Genomic DNA, 20,486 nt, shown 5'->3' with positions numbered 1-20,486 from the left:
TGTCCTGCAGCCTCCAACATGAAATCTCTGGTGTTCCTCATTTCAATATTTGGTCCCTCATAATGAGAGAATTACCAGGTGATATGTGAGTATTTCTGCTTGTACATGGTCTACTTGGGTCCTATGGCATTACTCGAAGAGGAAATGACCTCTCATAAGAAGTTATTTTGTAGGACCATCTTCTGAAAAATATTTGTAAACACTCTGAAAGGTTAAAGACATGAACTATCAAAGTTAGAATGTTTAAATGATCGGTATACACATGATCATATCCACACAAAATAAAACCTTATATGCACGTCTTGCAGATAATTAAGAAAACGTAAAGAAAGTTAACTCTGGGTATGGCTTCCTGCCAATTCCTTCTCCATTTTTTTGGACTTTTTTTTACTATTCTCCTCACATAAACCCAACCACCCACAGATGAGATAAACTCTTTCTGAAACCAATTCCAGAAGTTGCTCTTTACTCTGTAAGAATATAAATCAGCCTTCAACATGTAGAGAGCTACTAAGATATGCTGGGTGCTTTACTGAGCCAGACCCATTTCCAAATATGTTCTACAATAAACTTAGGAACTTAGTTTAGGAGACTTGTTAATACTTGTGAGCATGTCAACCTACTGAGCGCCCTAATCTCAAGATGGATAGTGTACATTGCAGAGAATAGGAGTAAATTGTCCTACTCAAGGTAAAATGGGACAACATGATTGAGTTTCTAAACCCTTTAATTCTTATATTTCTGTATAAGTTTCCGAAGTCTTACACAAGAAAATAAATTGTTACTTAGGAACAAAACAACATTTGTAATGTTTGAAGCACTGCAGCTAGCAATCCATACTTAATAATTTATTGAAAATGTATTCTTTATGGAATTTGTCATTTCATCAAATATAGTTAATAGACTAAAATATTTAAATATATCTCTTTTTTGCAATTATTTTAAAAGTATTTTCCAAGTGGTTTGAATGTTCCCAATTAAATTCCAGCTTTATATTTAGATGGAAGATAGATGGAAAGTAATGCATATTTTGTCCAATGTAGGTATTGGTATTGCAGACACAAATAATTATAGAAACAGATTTGCCATCCAAGAGAAATATGCCACAACAGTGCAAAATTCAAAACCCTCAGCTGTACCACAGAATAAATGTTTCCAAAAGTAATATCTGTGGAATGCATAAATTTAACACAGCTTTAGCCTGTTGCTCAATGTTCAGCATAGTATAAAACATCGAGAAAAGCAAATCTGTCAATAAACAATAAAATCTGTGTATTTCTTATCTATCTTTATTTTATATATCAGTTTAAATTCAATCAATTTGGACTGGAGAGCACCAAAATGAGGCTTCCTATCTTTAAAAAAGTTGAGGTATAGTGGGGTTGAGTGGTTTGCACTAAAAATGATAACTAGAATTCTGTAGATTGTACAGAATGTTAATCATTACATGCAGAAAGCAAAAATAAACAATATATGTGATCCCCAAAAAAATCTATTTTAAGGAATGAGCTTGATTAAAGTGGGCTTGAGTAATCCTTGGCCCCAAATCAAATAGCAGAACTGTGATTAAAGTGAAATACGAGCCCCTTTCTCATAACATGTCTTTCCACAGACTTTCTAAATAACAGCAAGACTATCAGGACACTGTTACACTAAAGTTCTGAAAGATAATTTTTATGGGAGAATAGGATCTCCAGCTTTGAATCTAAAACTGCCAGAGTAGCTCCAAAAGCAACATTCTGTGGCATCAATGGCAGGGCAAAAACTCCTGCTTTTTAAAAAAAATTAAGCAATGACAAAAATTTAGTAAAGAACTCCAGGGTTATTTCCAGCTGTGATCTAAAATTTGACATTTCTTACTGTGGGTTGGAGACCCAGGATTGAATCCTTGAGGTTGGGTCTTTGTGGAGGGGTTGGTTTTGAGTTGAGAATCTAGTTTCTGTGGGGAAAAAAGCTAACAGGAACAATAGGCAATGCCAAGAAATGGACAGCATCAGACCTGTGCTTAATTGCTCTAACTGTTAGGACAGTTTGCACAATAAGAAGTGTGATTTAAAGACATAAATCATACAGCATAGAAGGTCAGCTCTTTGAAAGAACTATCCAACTAGTCCCACTGTTCTCTTACATGACAGGAAATATGTGTATAGAGAAACCTGCTGTTATGCTGCATGAATATTTCAAAATAAATTCTAAGTTTTAGAAGAAAGTTACTATTAACCTGTTCTTGTACATTAGTTCCCGTCAGGTCAATATTGGTCAGCGTAGGCAAGCTTCCTAGCCATTCAATCCCACTGTCAGTTACGTGCAAACAATAACGCATTCTTAGGTGAGTCAAGCTGAGGCATCTGAAAGAAAGAATAAAATTGAAATAGATTAAAGTATTGAAATTATAATGAATCTATCCAATTGAAATGAATATGTAATAGGAGCCTGGGACAGGATTCTAGGAGTAATGGTGGAAGGAGATATGATAGTGGTGTTTAAAAGACTTCCAGATAGGCACATGAACGTGCAGGGAATGGAGAGATATGGATCATGTGGAACTGGAAGAGATTTTGGTTTAACTTGACATCATGCTTGGAACAGAATTGTGTGCCCAAAGTCCTGATTCTGTGTTGTATTGTTCTAGGTTCCAAATTTTGCTCTTTGATTTTTGGATAACACTAATTGAACAGAATCTAAAACATTAAACTTTCTTTATCTACATTTTTGAATCTGAATAACATAATTTTAACTACATTAGGTACATTTGAAAGAAATAATTAGGTTTCATTACTAAATTATTAGAGTTAACATTTTTCATATATACTGTATTTTGTTAAGCTGTATTAATAAGTTAAGAAAAATGCTGGTGATGTTAAATAAATCAGAAGAAACTTGCACAACTTTAACTACTTTTGCATTCTATTTGGTCAGGAAACGTTTGATAGAAATAGTTCAGAGTTTACCATTTCAAGTCACTGATCTTTCATCAGAATTTTAAAGAGATTTTTCTTTCCGTAGGGCTTTATTGTTTTTATTTCTACTTTACAGCATCTAATTTATTTTGCTTTCATTTCAATGTCATTTATTTTCAAGAGAAATAGACACTATCCAAATTTGGCTCCATTGCAATGTTGCTTGGGTTATATTAGTGTGAATTTGCTGTATGGTGCAAACCCTTCTATTTGATGTATGATTCTGCCTGTCCATCACATTGGAAATGACAGTATTGTATACAATGTCATCATTGTCAAATATATGCAGAGAAGACTGACTTGAGGCACTGTTGCCAAAACAGATCTCACAATGCTGCCAATTTGCTGGTACTTAATGAGAATCCACCCATACCATTAAAGGGTTCATCAATTAATTGCAAGTTTGTTGGCAACCGATTTACAGAGTTATTTGAAGTTAAATGCAGGTTAATCTTTTCCCAAATTATATGATACTTCAATGCTATTATACATCCTAAAATGCACTGGGACAGCTCATCAGTAATCTAACCTGGAGTTATCGGCTGTTTTGGGTCTTTCAACATCAGATACTCTCTCCCAGGCAACCCAGCAAGGGTTGATCAGGCCCTATTTGTGTCCCAGTAGCAATGGTCCATGGTTTACACCTCTTGATCCATAGCCATCTAGAGGCTCACACAGCAGCCTCTGTGATGGTCCTAGTGGCTCTTCTTGTTGCTGCCCCCATATGCCAAGGGGAGAGTTGGTTCTGCACAGCAAGAAGGCAGCAAAACCTCTGCACCCCACCTCTATAGTCTTAAATTGTGCCCTTCACCCCTGGCTCTACCAGATCCTGGCATTTGGCTTTCTTACGTTCAAAGGCCTCCTCAAACCAGTCTTCCAAGCCACTGTCAGTTCTACCATGTTCTACCTACTTCAAGGATCAGTTCTACCTACTTCAAGGTTTCTGACAGAATGACCATGTCAGGCCTCAGTGATGATAATGCAATGAAGTCAGGGAACTTTAATTGCTTGATAAGACTGACTTTCAATTGCCAGTCACACAGTGGCAAGCCTGCCAGTAACCTGGGCTGAGGTTGTGGTTGGTCTCCAGCTTTGACAAAGGCTATGGGCTTCTTTTGTTAGTGGCTGATGAGATACTTTCTGCCACTCCTTTCAGCATCTTGTCATGGCACCAGTGATAGCATCCTTCTCTCAAGGCTTTTGGGCAGCTGCCAAAGATGTGTTCAATGGTCCCTCTGCCAGGGCAAAGAGGACATGATGATGCCTCACTTTTCTAGTCACCTACATAACTTTTTAACTTTTTAACAAAATTAACAACTTTTTAACAAAATTAATTAAGTCCATGGTCATTTCAAAATTCAGCACAAAAATATTGGTACCAGAGATGTGTACCAGAGATCTCTTAAACTTCTGGGTGGCATTGTAGTGTAGTGGTTAGCACAACATTTTACAACACAGTCAATGTGGGTTCAATTTCTGCCACTGCCTGTAAGGAACTTGTACATTCTCCGTGTGACCATATGGGTTCCCTCTGGTTGCTCCGGTTTCCTCCCACAGTCCAAAGACATGCTAGTTAATTGGTCCTTGTAAATTGTCCCTGTGATTAGGCTGGAATTAAATCGGGGGATTGCTGGGCAGCATGGCTTGAAGAGTTGGAAGAGCCAAATCTGCACTGTATTTCAGTAAAATAAAAATAAAATGAGAAGGGGGAATGGAGAACAGAGCAATAAAGTTGTTGAAGAATACTTCTGAAGAAACTTTGGGAATCTGAAAATATGCTACTTACTGAGCTTTAAAAGTTACGGTGGCCATCATTTTTCAGCCCCTCATGTGCAGGAAATACTGTAAATGTAACATTTCACAGATTTCATAGACATTCTGCTGCAGAAAAGGGAAGTATATCTATTTCCCATTTGTCATAGAGCAGACAGCATAAGCAATTGCAAGCTTCCCAATAGTGCACAGTCCCAAAGTGTGCACTCCACAATGCCATTAGGATATTACATTTCAGTGATGAATATTTACAAGGACTTTCATTCCCTGAATTTACAAATTTCTTGACTGCACAGAACATCACAACAGTCATCACAATTGGCAATCATACATTTTAATATTGTACTATTTAACGTAAGCCATTATTCCAACCTGAAGAGTAGTTACCAGAAGAAATGTAATATCTTCTCACTCTCTGACTCTTGACTCCAGTGCAAAATTTAGATCAACAATTGAACCTATCTGTAAGCAGCTGATTCTTACAATGTCATCATACAGACAGTATACACACAACAGTTCTACTATTAGCTCAGCTGTGAATGCACTTTGTAGTGTATAGCAGAGGAAGCCTTGAAATAGTGGTTGTCTGTTTTGTGGTGCAAATCCAGGAGTCACATAAGACCATAAGACACAAGAGGAGAATTAAACCATTTGGTCCATTGCCACTTCATTATTTTCCTCTCAACCCCCATTCTCCTGCTTCCTCCTTGTAACCTTTTATGTTCTGACTAATCAAAAACCTATCAACCTCCACCTTAAATTGGTCCAATGATCTTGTTTCCACAGCCGCCTATGGTAATGAATTCCACAGAGTCACCACCCTCTGGCTAAATAAATTCCTCCTCGTCTCCATTCTAAATAAACATCTCTCTATTCTGAGTCTGTACCCTCTAGTCCTAGACTCCCCCACCAGAAGAAACATCCTCTCTACATCCACTCTATCTAAGCCTTTCAACATTAAATAGATTTCAATAAGATTCCCCCTCGTTTATCTAAATTCCAGTGAGTAAAGGGCCAGAATCATCAATCACTCCTCATATGATAAGCTTTCATTTTCATGAATCTCCTCTGAACCCTTTCCAATGCTAGCACATCCTTTCTTAAAAAATGGGCTCAAAACTGCTCACAATACTCCAAGTAAGGCCTCACCAGTGCCTTTTAAAACCTCAGGATTACATCCTTGCTGTTATATTCTAGTCCTCTTGAAATTAATGCTGACATTGTGTTTGTCTTCCTCACCACCATCTCAACCTGCAAATTAACCTTTAGGGAATCCTGCACATGGACTCCCAAGTTCCTTTGCACCTCAGAATTTTCCTTGTTTAGAAATTAGACTATGCTTTTATTCCTTCTACCAAAGTGCATGACCACACACTTCCCAACACTTTATTCCATCGGCCACTTCTTTGCCAATTCTCCTAATCTGTCTAAGTTCTCCTGCAGCCTCCCTGCTTCATCAACACTACCTGTCCCTCCACCTATCTTTGTATCATCTGCAAACTTGGCCACAAAATCATCAATTCTGTCATCCAAATCATTGACATACGAGGTAAAAGAAGTGGTCTCAGCACTGACCACTGCAGAAACACCACTCATCACCGGCAGCCAATCAGCCACTCTGCAACCTGACAGTCAGCTAGTATCTTTCCTGTACTACCATTGGCTTTTGTTAAGCAGCCTCATGTGCAATCCCAAGTACACAACATCCACCTGTTCTGCTTTGTATACCCTGCTTGTTATTTCTTCAAAGAATTCCAACAGATTTGTCAGGCAAGAATTTCCCTGAAGGAATCCATGCAGACTATGGCCTATTTTATCATGTGCCTCCAAGAACCCTGAAACTACATCCTTAACAATCGACTCCAACATCTTCCCAACCACTGAGATCAGACCAACTGGCCTCTAATTTCTTGTCTTTTGCTTCATTCCCTCCTTGAGTGAAGTGAAATTAGCATTTCAGCTCAGAAAATGGTTTCAGATCTCCTTTGGAGATGGGGATGGAAAGAAAAGGAAGAGGAAAAACTGGGACTAAAGTTGGGTTTTCCCTTTTCAGTTGATTATCCATTACCTACTGATCAGATTTTGACTTCACTGATTATAATCTCAATTCCTCAACAAACTACAACTCTCACCTTCCTACTCAAAAAGCCAAATATCCTGAATCTGCTCCTATGTCTTATGTCTTATGGTCTTTACCCATTGCAGACCATTTCAGGGTCTGTTTAACAACAACGAATGAATAAAAACCAAACAAATCAACTTTACAAACTAGATTTATACACTCATCCATGTCAAATACCACATAAACAACAATGAAGTACCATACAGTCCTTTTATGTCTATTTTGTTCATGCTTTTCCCAGGTAGTGCCTCAAATTCTTTTTACCCAGTGAATGATAAATTGCTGTAGTTCTGTGAGTATCTGAAAGTTCCTTTCAACTTTCATATCCAGAATCACAGTGCGAATAATCAAAAATTGGACTTGCATCTGTACTCCCACTGCATTACTCAAATACAGGCAAAAATTCAATTCTAAAACTTTGCTTTTTTTTCAATATTATGCATTTGAAGATTGATCTTACCTGAAGTGAATTGTTTTGTACACACTGTGTACTTCCCTAACAGAGTCATCTCTCACAGGATAGCACCATTCTCCCTGTGGAGCATTTTTGGGGAAACTTAGACTATATTGTTTTGGGAAGGATCATCACTCAGAACTCCTGGGACAGTTATATTGCAATCTTGAACATTAAATTATCAGATTTTTAACATTCTATAAAAGTAAATGGAACTTTATTTATAAGGTAATTATGTACCATGTTGCATACCTCTGTGCGATTTTCAGTAGTGATAAATCAGTAATTAAGATGCAGTTGCTGATGTTCAGTTCTCTAAGTTTTTGACCTGAAGCCCCTTCCAAAAAGCTTCGTATACCTGCATCAGTGATACTACCATACAAAGCATATCCATGTTATTCATATACAGGCATAAACATACTTAACACATCACTATAGACATACAGCAATCTTTAAAAATAAAGAAAACAGCATAACATTTGCATACAGTTATAAGCTGCCAACAGCAATTTCAAAGTAGCTGTAAAAACTTGTTACCTTACCCTTGCATTTACTAAGAACACCTTTTGTGTCTACTAGAATTCCAAGGCCATACTTTTAAATTCTGAGTATTTTTTCCTTATTATCTTCTGTATTTTTAGCCATGTTGCTTTATTCATACTAAGTTCCTCATAGCATGAAACAGTGCACCAATATGATAATCAACTGAACTCTATTACACAAATTGTGTATAGAACGCTTAGGACATCATTGCTCTGTTATTCATCAATCCCTTAATAGTTATTTATAGTGGACTATGCACCAAGCCTTGGGAAGATGAGTGAGTGGTTTCATAGTAGGATAGCATAGTCCAAATATGAACTAGGGACAGCCCACAAGTGTCACCATGGTTTTGCAGCCAATATAGCATCAACACACAAATTGCTAACCGTTACGAATTTGTACACCTTTGGAACATGTAAAGAAACCAAATCACCTGGAGTAAACCCACGCAGTCATGGGGAGTACGTAAGAACTCCTTACAGGCAGCAGCGGGAATTGAACACCAATCATGGTGATTTAAAGTATTAAACTCACTGCTATGCCTCTGTGCCACACTGTCATGTTCAGATCCTGATTTTATTCCCAACATTTTTCCTGAATTTGGCAGGCAACTAAAATTCTATTAGTTGACACGTGGCAAAGTCAAACAAATGCATTAAGATTCCCTCAGCAAAGGCAAGTGAAAAGCTATAAGAGTATACAAGCAACACTTTTCATGTAAGGAGAAACAATGGTCATTTTCACACTCTAACATATTTATTTTCTTAGTGACAATATTGGAAATTTTACAACTGAAATACTGGAATCTAAAGATTTGGGGAAAAAAATGTTTAAAGAACTTCCATACCAGTTTGTTAACTTCAGTCTTGAAAACCTCAGCTAGTATATAGTCCGATACAGTATAGATAATGTACTTGATCATGTTTTCTACTTGTTTGTAGGCAAGGTTATAGATAACCTTCATTCAGCGTGTTGAGAGATGGTTTCAACATTGGCAATTGACATGGTTTACTCATGATTCAGGAATGTATGGAAGTACTCCTCCCATCTGGTTTTGATGGTTTTGCTTTCTTTCAGGAGTGCTGACCCAATGGAATGTTATGGGACTCTGTCTTCTTTTTTCCTACAGCCTTACAATATGAGAATCTGCTACCTCACTCAGTCTCCACCCATAAAAGGTACATAGCTGGTCTAATAAGAGATTCTCTCAGTCTCGTAAGAAAGTATTTTCTTTTGTTCTACTTTCTTCAATAGTAATTATAGATTATATCTTCAAATTATGGATCTCTCACAGCTCTCTGCTCAAGTACACCTTGTCCGTATGTCATTTTGCTCCCTTTTGATGATAGCAGTTTTCAAGAATTATTGCAGTGCTGGACATCCCAGTTCTGAAACCAGCAAGCTTCTTTGATTATCCAAATGAACTCATGAAAAATGTACTCCTTAACTATTAGACAGAGTCAGCACTCAAAAGAAGTAAGCTGAGAATTTGATGAGATTGGAAAACCTAACCTATTAGTGCCTAAAAAGAAAATTTGACTACTTAATGAAATCTAACCCAGTTAATAAATGCCATCATTCTAGACCATTAACACTAAATTATTTTAAACATTATAACTGTAATATCTTTTTGGATTGGAAAAAATAGATCATAACAGGTTATTGAAGAGTCCTAAATAGGCAGAAGTTTATTTAGCAATATTACCTCATACAGTCTGAAATATTCAACACAATAATATTTTTCAGTGTTGATATGAATTTCAAGCTGTTGTCTGTTATTCTTGAGCAGTCTGCTACATAGATATGATTCAAATTTGGGCAACTGGTGCTGAAGATTTTGAAGCTTGTGTCAGTTATACGTTTATTACCTATTGTGGCAAAACAGAAGAGTTATAGTCCAAAAGTTCTTTTGGAGTAATTCTATTAAGGGTTCTATCAAATAAGTAATTTGTAGAAGTATTTGATGTCATAAGGTATTTCATAATTTGTCAAACCTTCAGTTTTAAATGTGGTAAGCTTGCTGCCTTGGACAAGTGCTTTAATAGCTGTATCAGATATGTGCGGCGAGCCAAGAAGTGTAACGGTTGTGAGGTTATTGTAGTAGTCAACCATAGCCTTAAAGAAAAAATAATGGTCAGCATTATTACTAGGTTTTTTGGTGATTAAAAAAAGGAAAACAAATAAAAGATTGGATTAGTAATTAAAAAGCAAAACAATGCAGATGCTGAAAGGCATAAAATAATGTAAAATCTCAATTTTGTCAGGCAGTATCTATGCAGAGAGAAACAGAATTGATATTTCAGATTGATGACCACCCATATAAATATGTTTGGAATAGTTTTCATAGAAGAAAAGGGATTTGAAAATAATCTATCCAGGAATTATTTTTGTATGTAACATTCCTTCTTTAGTTTTCAATTAAAGAACACAACAGATGACTTAATATCCAAGATATAAAAGAAAAAAATGCTGTAAATACTCAGCAGTTCAAACAGCATCTGTGAAAGGAGAAACAGAGTTACTTCAGTTGAAGGTCTTTTGTTAGGATATTGATTCTATAATCTCCATTTTGCTTTCCATAGATGCTGCCTTGATCTACTGAGTTTTTTTTTCAGTTTTCTCTATTTTTATCAGATTTTGAGTACAGGTATATGCATTTTATTTTTTCTATGGTCCAACATATTTTTTTCTGTTCAGCAGATATTTCTAAATTAAAGGGCTATATAATTTGACCCATCATCATAATGGTTAACAGTCCAGTTTTTCTTGTACCAGTAAATCCTCACTCTTTGAAATCTCTCCAATCTTTGGAAATTTCCTTTCAGCAGTAATTGTGGTGCATGAGTTGTGATTTGCAGCTCCTTATCAATGGTGAATCTCACTGGAAATTATGACTATAGAATATAAGAGATTATCCACTTATATGTTGCTAACAGTTAATCAGATTAATACTGATATGGTCAAATAAGAGCCATTCAGCCCATTGACTCTGCTCTGCCATTCCATCATGGCTGATCCTGAATCTCACTCAATCCCAAACATCTGCCTTCTTGCCATATCCTTTGATGCCCTCACCAATCAGGAAACTATCAACTTCTGCTTTAAATGTACCCACAGACTTGACCTCCATTGCAGTCTGTGGCATAGCATTCCACAGATTCACCACACTCTGGCTAAAACAATTTCTCCTTACCTCTGTTCTAAAAGGTCGCCTCTCAATTTTGAGGCTAAGCCCTGTAGTTCTGGATACCCCCACCATAGGAAACATCCTCTCTATATCTACCTTATCTAGTCCTTTCAATTTTCACTAGGTTTCAATGGGATCCCCCTGCATTCTTCTAAATTTCAGTGAGTACAGGCCCAAAGCTACCAAACACTTCTCACATGTTAACCCCTTCATTCCCAGAATCATACTTGTGGACCTCCTCTGGACAGCATGACAACAAATCCTTTCTGAGATCCTTTGGGGCCCAAAACTGTTGATAATGAGACCAAAAGACATAGCAGCAGAAATTTGGCCTGTCGAGTCTGCTCCACCATTCATTCATGGCTGATCCTTTTTTCCTCTCCTCAGCCCCACTCTCCAGCCTTCTCCCTATAACCTCTGATACTATGTCCAATCAAGAACTTATCAAGCTCTGCCTTAAATACACCCAATGATCTGGCCTCCACAGCTGCCTGTAGTAATAAATTCCACAAATTTACCACCCTCTGGTAAAAGAAATTTCTTTGCATCTCTGTTTTAAATGGACGTTATTCTTGCAACAAAGAAGATTGAATGGAGATTTGATAGAGGTATACAAAGTTATGAAAAGTATAGATAGGGTAAATGCAAGCCGGCTTTTTCCATCTATGGTGGGTGCGACTACAACTAGAGGTCATGGGTTAAGGGTGAAAGGTGAAAAGTTTAAGGAGAACCAGGGAGAAACTTCTTCATTCGGCAGGGTTATGTGAGTTAGAATGAGCTGCCAGAGCAAGTGGTGCATGCAAGCTCAATTTCAATGTTTAAGAGAAGTTTGGATAGGCACATGGATCGTGCAGGTATGGAGGGCTACAGTCTGGCTGCAGGTCAATGGCTGTAGGCATCTTAAATGGTTTGGCATGGACTAGATGGGCCAAAGGACCGATTTCTGAGCTGTATTTTTCTGACTCTATGATTCTACATGCATGCATTGTATCTCAACACATTAAAGTCTGAAAAATAATTTGTGCCTACTTTTTTAAGTTCACAGTAAATGTAATCATCTGGTATGGAAATATAATAAACTGTTATGAAAATATGAAAATGACTTTAAAATATATATTTTAATCTTTCAATAAACACTTGTAAACGGTTACTTACCAGTTGATCATGTCAAATGGCAATCAAAATTTATCAACACTTCTGCTTAACCTATTAAGAAATTAGTCCATGATGAACCTGCTTGCTGAAATTTGGACTCAAAAAGATCAGATATTTTGTTTTTATGATTCATGCTCCCAAAATGGATTAAAGATAACTTGAATCTCAACCAGGATATCCTAGAATTCATTAATAAGTGATATTGTTCTTGTTCAGGGTTTTTTCATGAAATTGTGCTCCCTGAACAAAACAAGTATCATCAAGTACCAGCCTGTATCATCAGATTTTCTAAGAGTGGATGCTTAACAAACAGCCTATACCAAAGCTGATTTTTTAAAAAAAGAAATTATTCCTACAAAACTCGATCTACTGCCCGCACAACTATACAGCACCTGATGCTGCTAGCCTAGGGATGATCCAGCTCTTGGTACTTGCCTGAAGATTATTGATGGACAACATAGTCACTCCAAACTGGCCCCAGTAGTTTGGCAAGACGGCTCAGGAGAGACAATAATCAGCGCTTCTTTTTGCTGTCACTCAGAAACCAGCCCTTTCCCCAAACTTGTCTGGTATACTGATTTTTACATTAGCTATCTTATAGGAAATCAATAACAGAAATAATGCAGATATTCACTGGCTTAGCAAAAGATCCATATTCAATGTCTTTAGTGAACTGACTGGCTGATTAGCTGCATTACAACCTGGTCCAGGAACACCAATGCCTTTGAGCAGAAAAAACCTACAAAAGATAGTGGATTTGGCCAGTACCTCATAGGTAAAACCCTCACAACCATTGAGCACATCCACATGAAACAGCGCCATAGGAAAGCAGCATCCATTATCAAAGGTCCTCACCACCCAGGCCATGTACTTTTCTCACTGCTGCCATTTGGTAGAAGGTACAAGTGCCTCAGGACTCACACCACCAGGCTTAAGAACAGTTACTACCCCTCAATCATCAGGCTCTTGAACAAAAGGGAGAACTACACTCATTTAACGACTCTTTTAGCTTGGTATTTCATGCACATTATTTATTGTTATTTATTTATATCAGCATTTACAGAGTTTGTATTCCATTGATCCTGTTTACAATTACTGTTCTATAGATTTGCTAAGCATGACTGCAGAAAAAGTATCCCAGGGTTCTAGGTGGTGACATTATGTACTCTGATAATAAATTCAGAACTTTGAATAACTATGAAACTATAGGATAAGATTCTGTGACTTCTAGTAAGTACATATATTAATAATGATTGTGGCTTATTAGGAAACCAACAGACATGATGAAAGGAAATGATAGTTTTACCTGCCAATTCCATAAGGCAACATTGCAAAATTTTGCCTGATATAGAAAACAGTAAAATAATAAGTCAAAGGTAGAAATGAACTGAGCAGCAGCCAACAAGGAACTTGGAAAGTAAGAGCTGAAACTCATGATGTCAGATTCTGTAATAACAAATTGTAAAAGGATAATTTAGAGAAGCATTATTGAGGAAAGTTGATTTCTAAATGTGGGCATCACACATGAAGAGGCAATGATGCCATTGAGAAAGAAAACAGAGTAAAAAAATATGTTGGCTCTTTATGTTGAAGGCTTTTTTTTTATCAAAAAAGAGATAATTTTTCGGGTGCAGGTACTGCCTATCAACAGAAAGCTTTGGAAAAACTCAGAAAATCAGATATCATTCATGGAGGTAGAAAATGAATTAATATTTCAGCTTAATGAAATTCCATCAAATCTGAAAAAAGTTCAAAAATCGTTATGATAGGTCAACAACCTGAAACGTTAACTGAGTTACTTTCTCCACAGATGTCACCTGGCTTCCTGAATACTTCCAACTATTTTGTTTTTATTTCAGGTTTCCAGAATCTGCAGTATTTGCTTCTTGTGATTCAGGTTCATTCTTTTGAAGCAAACAGGACATCTCAAACAAATATTCTTACTTAATTTTTTAAAACAATACGAAGTATTTTGGTTCAATTAACAAATAAAAGAAACACTATTATTATTATATAGTTGATAAATTTATACCGCACTTACTGTGATGCAGTTGGTCGTAAGTGTTGCCATATCATTGATAACAAGGTGTTCAATTTTATTGCAAGCAATTCCTAATGACTTAAAGCCTCTCACTGAAATCTAAACAAACAAAAAATACATAAAACATAACTTAAACCTAAGTTAATGTAAATACATTTTGTTTGAGTATATCAGTTTAAACAACAATATGATTTTTTGTTAAAAAGGTGCTTTGTGTTCGCTGACAATTTAGATTGGCAACTAGCAAGTAGAAACATCTTTCTCTATATGCCTTTTAATCAGTATGTCAACAAATAATTTGCAAAACACACAGAATACTCTTCTTAGGAAGCGACATAATCATAAATACAGTGGCAGAAGCTGTTGTTTAAGTTCAGGAAACTTCCTGGGGCTGGTTTTATATAGCTTTCATTTGCTTGCATCAGGGAAACTCCTACAGAGAGCTAAAGATCAAAGAATGAGTCCAATTACTAAGACAAATACACTTCCTTCAAAAGGGGTTGGCTGCCAGCTGGATTAATAAAATGTTCGCTAGTGAACATACTGAAAAAAGTTAATCCTCACAGCTGTAGCAATCCAGGTTCAACTCTGTCCTCCAGTGTTGTCTGTACAATAGTTTGTACATTCTTCCTGTGATTGCATGGGTTTCCCTTGGGTGCTCCAATTTTCTCCCTTCTTCCCAAAGATGAGTTAGTTGGCCACATTACATTATCCCCAGAGTGTAGATGAGCAGGAGAACCTGACTGAATATGGGGAATATTAAATAAACATTAGTGTAAAATTAGAGTAAATGGATGCTTGGCAGTGGCCATGGACTAAGTGGTCTGAAGGACCTGTTTCTGTTTTGCACTGGCAAAATTTTATTACTAGCAACAGGTCAACATCACTTCTTAAACCTAGCCATATTGATACAATAAAATGCTATTACGACTAGTGCCCAGCCTTGCTAAGGCAGTCATAAAAGAAAATGTCATTCACAATACTACTTTTACTACCTTATTTGAATAAGCCCTCCAATATTTGCCTGACTGCTTCCAGCACCTGGCGCAAGCCTTACCATGAGCACTGAAATGCAAAGGAAATCAGGATACAAAGCCCACATTAGTTTCCATTCACTGCCCAGGACCATCAGTGTTTATCTGACACATAATCATGGTCCAGGAGGACGGAGCTCACATCATCATTATAAAGACAGGATGTATGCCATGTGAACAGTTAGGTTGTTCAAATGTAAATTGATATCTTTAAAGTAAGTTAAAAGGCTAAATCTGCAAAACTGTAGTAAATATTTAAGTGATTCTTCTTTTACATGATTCCTTTGGTATCAAATGAAAGAAGAATGAAGTTCTGTTCCATCTGTAATACTGGTTTTCTTGCTAAAATTAATTAACAGAAGAATTTCACTCCCTAAATGAAAATAAGAAACAGCATACCCCAATGACAGAATATACTCTAAGCTCTGTTTGAGAAACAAGTATGAGCCAATTTGTTGTTCCTACTGCTTAATGTGTGCCAGGTTGTGAAGACTGGAGAAAGTAATCAAAGGAAATTGGAAAACCAGCCATAATAAAGAGCTCATTTGTGTTTTGCTAGAACAATCCTCATGGGTGGGAAGCTCTCAGTTAAAACCTGCAGGATCATTCAAACAAACTTTTTTGAAGGAGTAGCCAAGAAGGTCAATAAGATCAGAGCGGAAGATGTATTTATATGGACTTCAGTAAGGACTTCGATAAAATTTTGCATGGTAGGCTGCAGTGGAAAGCTAGATCACATGAAATCCATGGTGTGTTACTCACTGGATAAATGGATAAGTTGGCTTAATGGTAGGAATTTCTGCCAAAGTGTTTTGGCAGAAGATTAATTTTTTGAACTTTAGGCCTGTGACTAGTGGTACTTCCAGGAGCAGGCACTAAGCCCATTGCTATCTGTCATCTACTGCATGTCAATGATTTGGATGAGAATATACAAAGGATGGCTAATAAGATTGCAGATGACACTAAAGTTATTGGTGTTGTGGACAGTGGAGATGATTATCAGGAATTACAGAGGGATCTTGATCAGCTGGGTAAGAGGGCCAAGGAGAGTAAATGGAGATTAATTCAGCTAAGTGTGAGGCATTGTATTTTAGAGAAGACAAGTACCAAAGAAAAATAAGGTAAATGCCTTAATGACTAGCACCCAGTGGCTTTGACATCCACCATCAGGAAGAGCTTTGAGAATTGCTTCCAGCCTCCCAGACAACCTTAACCCACTGCCATTTGCCTACTATTGAAATACATTCATGGCAGGTGCCATCTTCCTAGCCTTACACTTATCTCTGGAGCATCGGAACTATAAAAACACCTACATTAGACTATTGATTATTAACTACAGCTCTGCCTTCAATACTTCCAATTTTCAATATTTCAATAATTCCATACAAATACTTCTTCAAACTCCTGGATCTGGGACTCAAGACCTCCCTTTGCACCAGGATCCTTGACTTCCTAACCATCAGACTGCAATCAGTAAAAATAAGAAATAAAATCTCCATCACAATTATCCTCAACACTGATGCCACATTGTGACTGTATCTTGCACATTGTGGCTGAATCTGCCTATCATGAGTTTGTATATCTCTTTCAGGTCAGCTCTAAGCCTCCTATGATCCAGGGAAAACACCAGGGAAAACAAACCCAATCTCTCCTTATAGCTGAAATCCTCCTACCCTGGCAGAATCCTAGTACACCTTCCATGCACCTTGCTCAGCACATTCACATTCTTTCTTTAGCATAATGCAATGCTTCAAGTGCAATCTAAACAGTGTTTTGAAAAGTTGCAACATGATGTTTCAAGTTTTATATTCTATTCTTTGGCTAATGACATGATTGCATACATGAAAGAAGATGGCACCAGCAAACAACCCAACCAAGGGCGGCAGTTCACAAGACTACTGCTTTTGCCTCTTTTACGTCTTGTCTTTCTTTCAAAGGTGGTTCTGCTACTGTTGGAACCTGTGATCTAAATTTTGGTGGGGTGTTTTCAGGTCAATTGAACAACCTGGCCCTTTACTGTCTCCAAGAGTGTTCTGTGAAGCTTGAAACCACAGTGTGTCCTCAAAGCCTGGAGATGGGGCGTGAGTCAATAACCGATTATATTTCTTCCCAATCTTGCCGATATTGTGTCAAAGAAGATTGAACTAATTAGGAGTGAGCAGAAGATGAACGGATGTTCTGTGCTGTCTATCACCATCTTGCTTGCTGCTGCCAGAGGAAGGTGTCTGCATGTGATTCATTCTCTCTCTCTCTATTTCTCTCTCTCCCTGCATTCATGTCTCTCTCTCCCTTTCAATGTTGCTGGAGACCTGGGTCTTGGGCAAGATCTAACCAAAACAGTTTGTGGATGGACTCTGTAGTTCAAGTTATGATCCGTTTCTGGTTGCTGGTCACTCCTTTTCTTTGTTGCTATTTTGTGTGATTTTGATCAGAGTGACCTGCAGATAATACACAGTGCTAGTTTGAACTGAACTGATCTGAGCTGATTAAGATGAGAATCTTTTGATTTTGCGTTTTATATTCTGTGTTTTTCTCTTTTTTTTAACCATTTGTGTGATTTGTTTTTGGCATGTTGGGGGGGTGGGAGGTTGATGTTTCTTCTTTGAACAGGTTTTCTTTGTTTCGTGGTCTTCTGTGGGAAGATGATTTGTTTACTGCATACGTACTTTGATAATAAATGTACTTTGAATCTTACAGTACGTTTACTCCACCACCTATCTTCCAGTACTCCCACTTTCATGGAACTCTGGATCTTTACCCCAAGGTTTCTCTATTTATCAACACCTATTAGAGCGTGGCCATTTACTGTATATAACCTATCCTTATTTGACTTCCCAAAACGCTTCACTACACTTGTTGGGACTAAATTCCATCTTTTTTTTGCTCACTTTCTATATGTTACTGTAGCTTTAAACAACCTCTTCGTTATTCATACCAGCAACTTCCATGTCATCTGCAAAATTACTAAATAAACCTACATTCATATCCAAATTGTTAATATATATCATGAACAATAGAAGCCCTAGCACCATTTTTTACAGTATCATAGATTTCCAATCAATGATCACAGACTTCCGATCAGATAGGCATAACTCCACTAATGTCACAGTGCACTGCCAAAACAACTATAGATCCAATTTGCTAGCTTGGCTTGGATTTTATGTGCATTGACGTTCTGGACCAGTCTACCATGGAGGACTTTGTCAAAGGCCTCACTAATGCAAATAATGTCTACCACCCTTTTCCCTGATAATTAGGAATGTGTAACTGATAGGTCATGTTAAAATGGGACTTGGGAGATAATTGTGACTGAAGTTTATGATGGTGAGCCAAGAAGTTTATTTATTATCCAGTGCCTGCTTGCCTAATGAGTTAAAATTGAGCCTTTAAAAGACAAAACATGATTAATCAGAAATGCATTAATTTATTTCATCATGAAAGGCTGTGATTTAAATACTGTCTAAATTATTGAAGTACTCATGATTGGCTGATGTCCATGTCATTTATGACAATAGGTAACCAAATCCCTTTTGTGTTAAAAATGTGTTTTATCAATTCTCAGCTGAACCATGTGTTTTTTTTTACCTTGGAAATTATGTAGGTGTTGAAATTTTCTCTATTTTTCTGTTACTTTTTGTTTATGAAAATTAGGGTATAGAATGCATCCTGATAGGCAGAAATGGGGAGAAGCAACAGAACAAACATAAACTGAAGTTCCAGGGTACATCCACCAGAGATAGCCAGAACCCAAATCCAACTGAAGTCAAGTTAGGAAAGATGTTAATCCCGATGGATAATGCATGGGTACTATGCTTTCTGAGGGTCATCAACTATCAAAAATTTCCTGATGTGAGGGCTTAAGAAGGATAAAGTATATATTTTTGTGCACATTCAAGTCAAGTCACTTTTATTGTCATTTCGACTATAACTGCTGATACACTACATAGTAAAAATGAGACAACGTTTTTTCAGGACCATGGTGTTACATGACATAGTACAAAAACTAGACTGAACTATGTGAAAAAACAACACAGGGAAAAAAAAACTACACTAGACTACAGACCTACCCAGGACTGCATAAAGAGCACAAAATAGTGCAGGTATTACAATAAATAATAAACAAGACAATAGGGCAGTAAGGTGTCAGTCTAGGGAGGCTCTGGGTATTGAGAAGTCTGATAGCTTGGGGGAAGAAACTGTTACACAGTCTGGTCGTGAGAGCCTGAGTGCTTTGGTGCCTTTTCCCAGACCGCAGGAGGGAAAAGAGTTTGTACGAGGGGTGCGTGGGGTCCTTCATAACGTTGTTTGCTTTGCAGATGCAGCGCGCAGTGTAAATGTCCGTAATGGCGGGAAGAGAGACCCGATCATCTTCTCAGCTGACTTCACTATCTGCTGCAGTGTCTTGAGATCTGAGATGGTGCAATTTCCAAACCAGGCAGTGATGCAGTTGCTCAGGATACTCTCAATACAACCCCTGTAGAATGTGATGAGGATGGGGGGTGGGAGATGGACTTTCCTCAGCCTTTGCAGAAAGTAGAGACGCTGCTGGGCTTTTTTAGCTATGGAGCTGGTGTTGAGGGACCAGGTGAGATTCTTCGCCAGGTTAACACCAAGAAATTTGGTGCTCTTAACAATCTCTACCGAGGAGCTGTCAATGTTCAGCGGGGAGTGGTCACTTCGTTCCCTTCTGAAGTCAACAGCCATCTCTTTTGTTTTGTTCACATTCAGAGACAGGTTGTTTGCTCTGCACGAGTCCGTTAGCCGTAGTATTCACAGTAAATACAAAGGAACACTACAGAACCAATGAAAGATGGACAAACCAACAATGTGTAAAAGATAACAAGCTGTGTAAATACAAAATGAAAATAATAATTATAAATAAATAATAAATATCAAGAACATGAAATGAATAGTCTTTGAAAGTGGCCCATTGGTCGTAGTGGGTTGAGTGAAGTTATCCCCTCAGGTTCAAAAGCCTGATGGTTGAGGGGTAATAACTGTACTGAACCTAGTGGAGTGGGTCCTGAAGCTCCTGTACCTTCTTCCTGATGTCAACAGCAAGAAGAAAGTATGGCCTGAATGGTGGGGGTCCTTGATGATGGATGCTGCACTCTGAGTAGATGTGCTCAATAGTGATGAGGGCTTTACCTATGATGGACAGAGTTTTACCTACTACTTTCTATGGGATTTTACATTCAAGAACATTGGTGCTGTGAT

General features: G+C 37.5%; 1 protein-coding gene across 3 annotated transcripts in view; it reads right to left on the bottom strand.

Annotated features, from left to right (window-relative positions):
* The window catches only part of fbxl13 (F-box and leucine-rich repeat protein 13), a 181,690-nt gene that overhangs the window by 35,891 nt on the left and 125,313 nt on the right, over positions 1-20,486 (bottom strand). For all 3 annotated transcript variants that reach the window (XM_059987209.1, XM_059987207.1, XM_059987208.1), the window contains 5 exons: positions 14,236-14,334; positions 9,847-9,967; positions 9,558-9,720; positions 7,562-7,681; positions 2,222-2,348 (listed from right to left, as the gene is read on the bottom strand). In XM_059987209.1, the coding sequence (XP_059843192.1) occupies positions 2,222-2,348; positions 7,562-7,681; positions 9,558-9,720; positions 9,847-9,967; positions 14,236-14,334 (630 nt within the window). The remainder of the gene's footprint in view (positions 1-2,221; positions 2,349-7,561; positions 7,682-9,557; positions 9,721-9,846; positions 9,968-14,235; positions 14,335-20,486) is intronic.

The sequence above is a fragment of the Hypanus sabinus genome, chromosome 13 (assembly GCF_030144855.1).
Source record: "Hypanus sabinus isolate sHypSab1 chromosome 13, sHypSab1.hap1, whole genome shotgun sequence".
Taxonomy (NCBI): Eukaryota; Metazoa; Chordata; class Chondrichthyes; order Myliobatiformes; family Dasyatidae; genus Hypanus; species Hypanus sabinus.
Note: the sequence above shows the minus strand (reverse complement) of the source record. Positions and strands in the feature narration are given on the sequence as shown.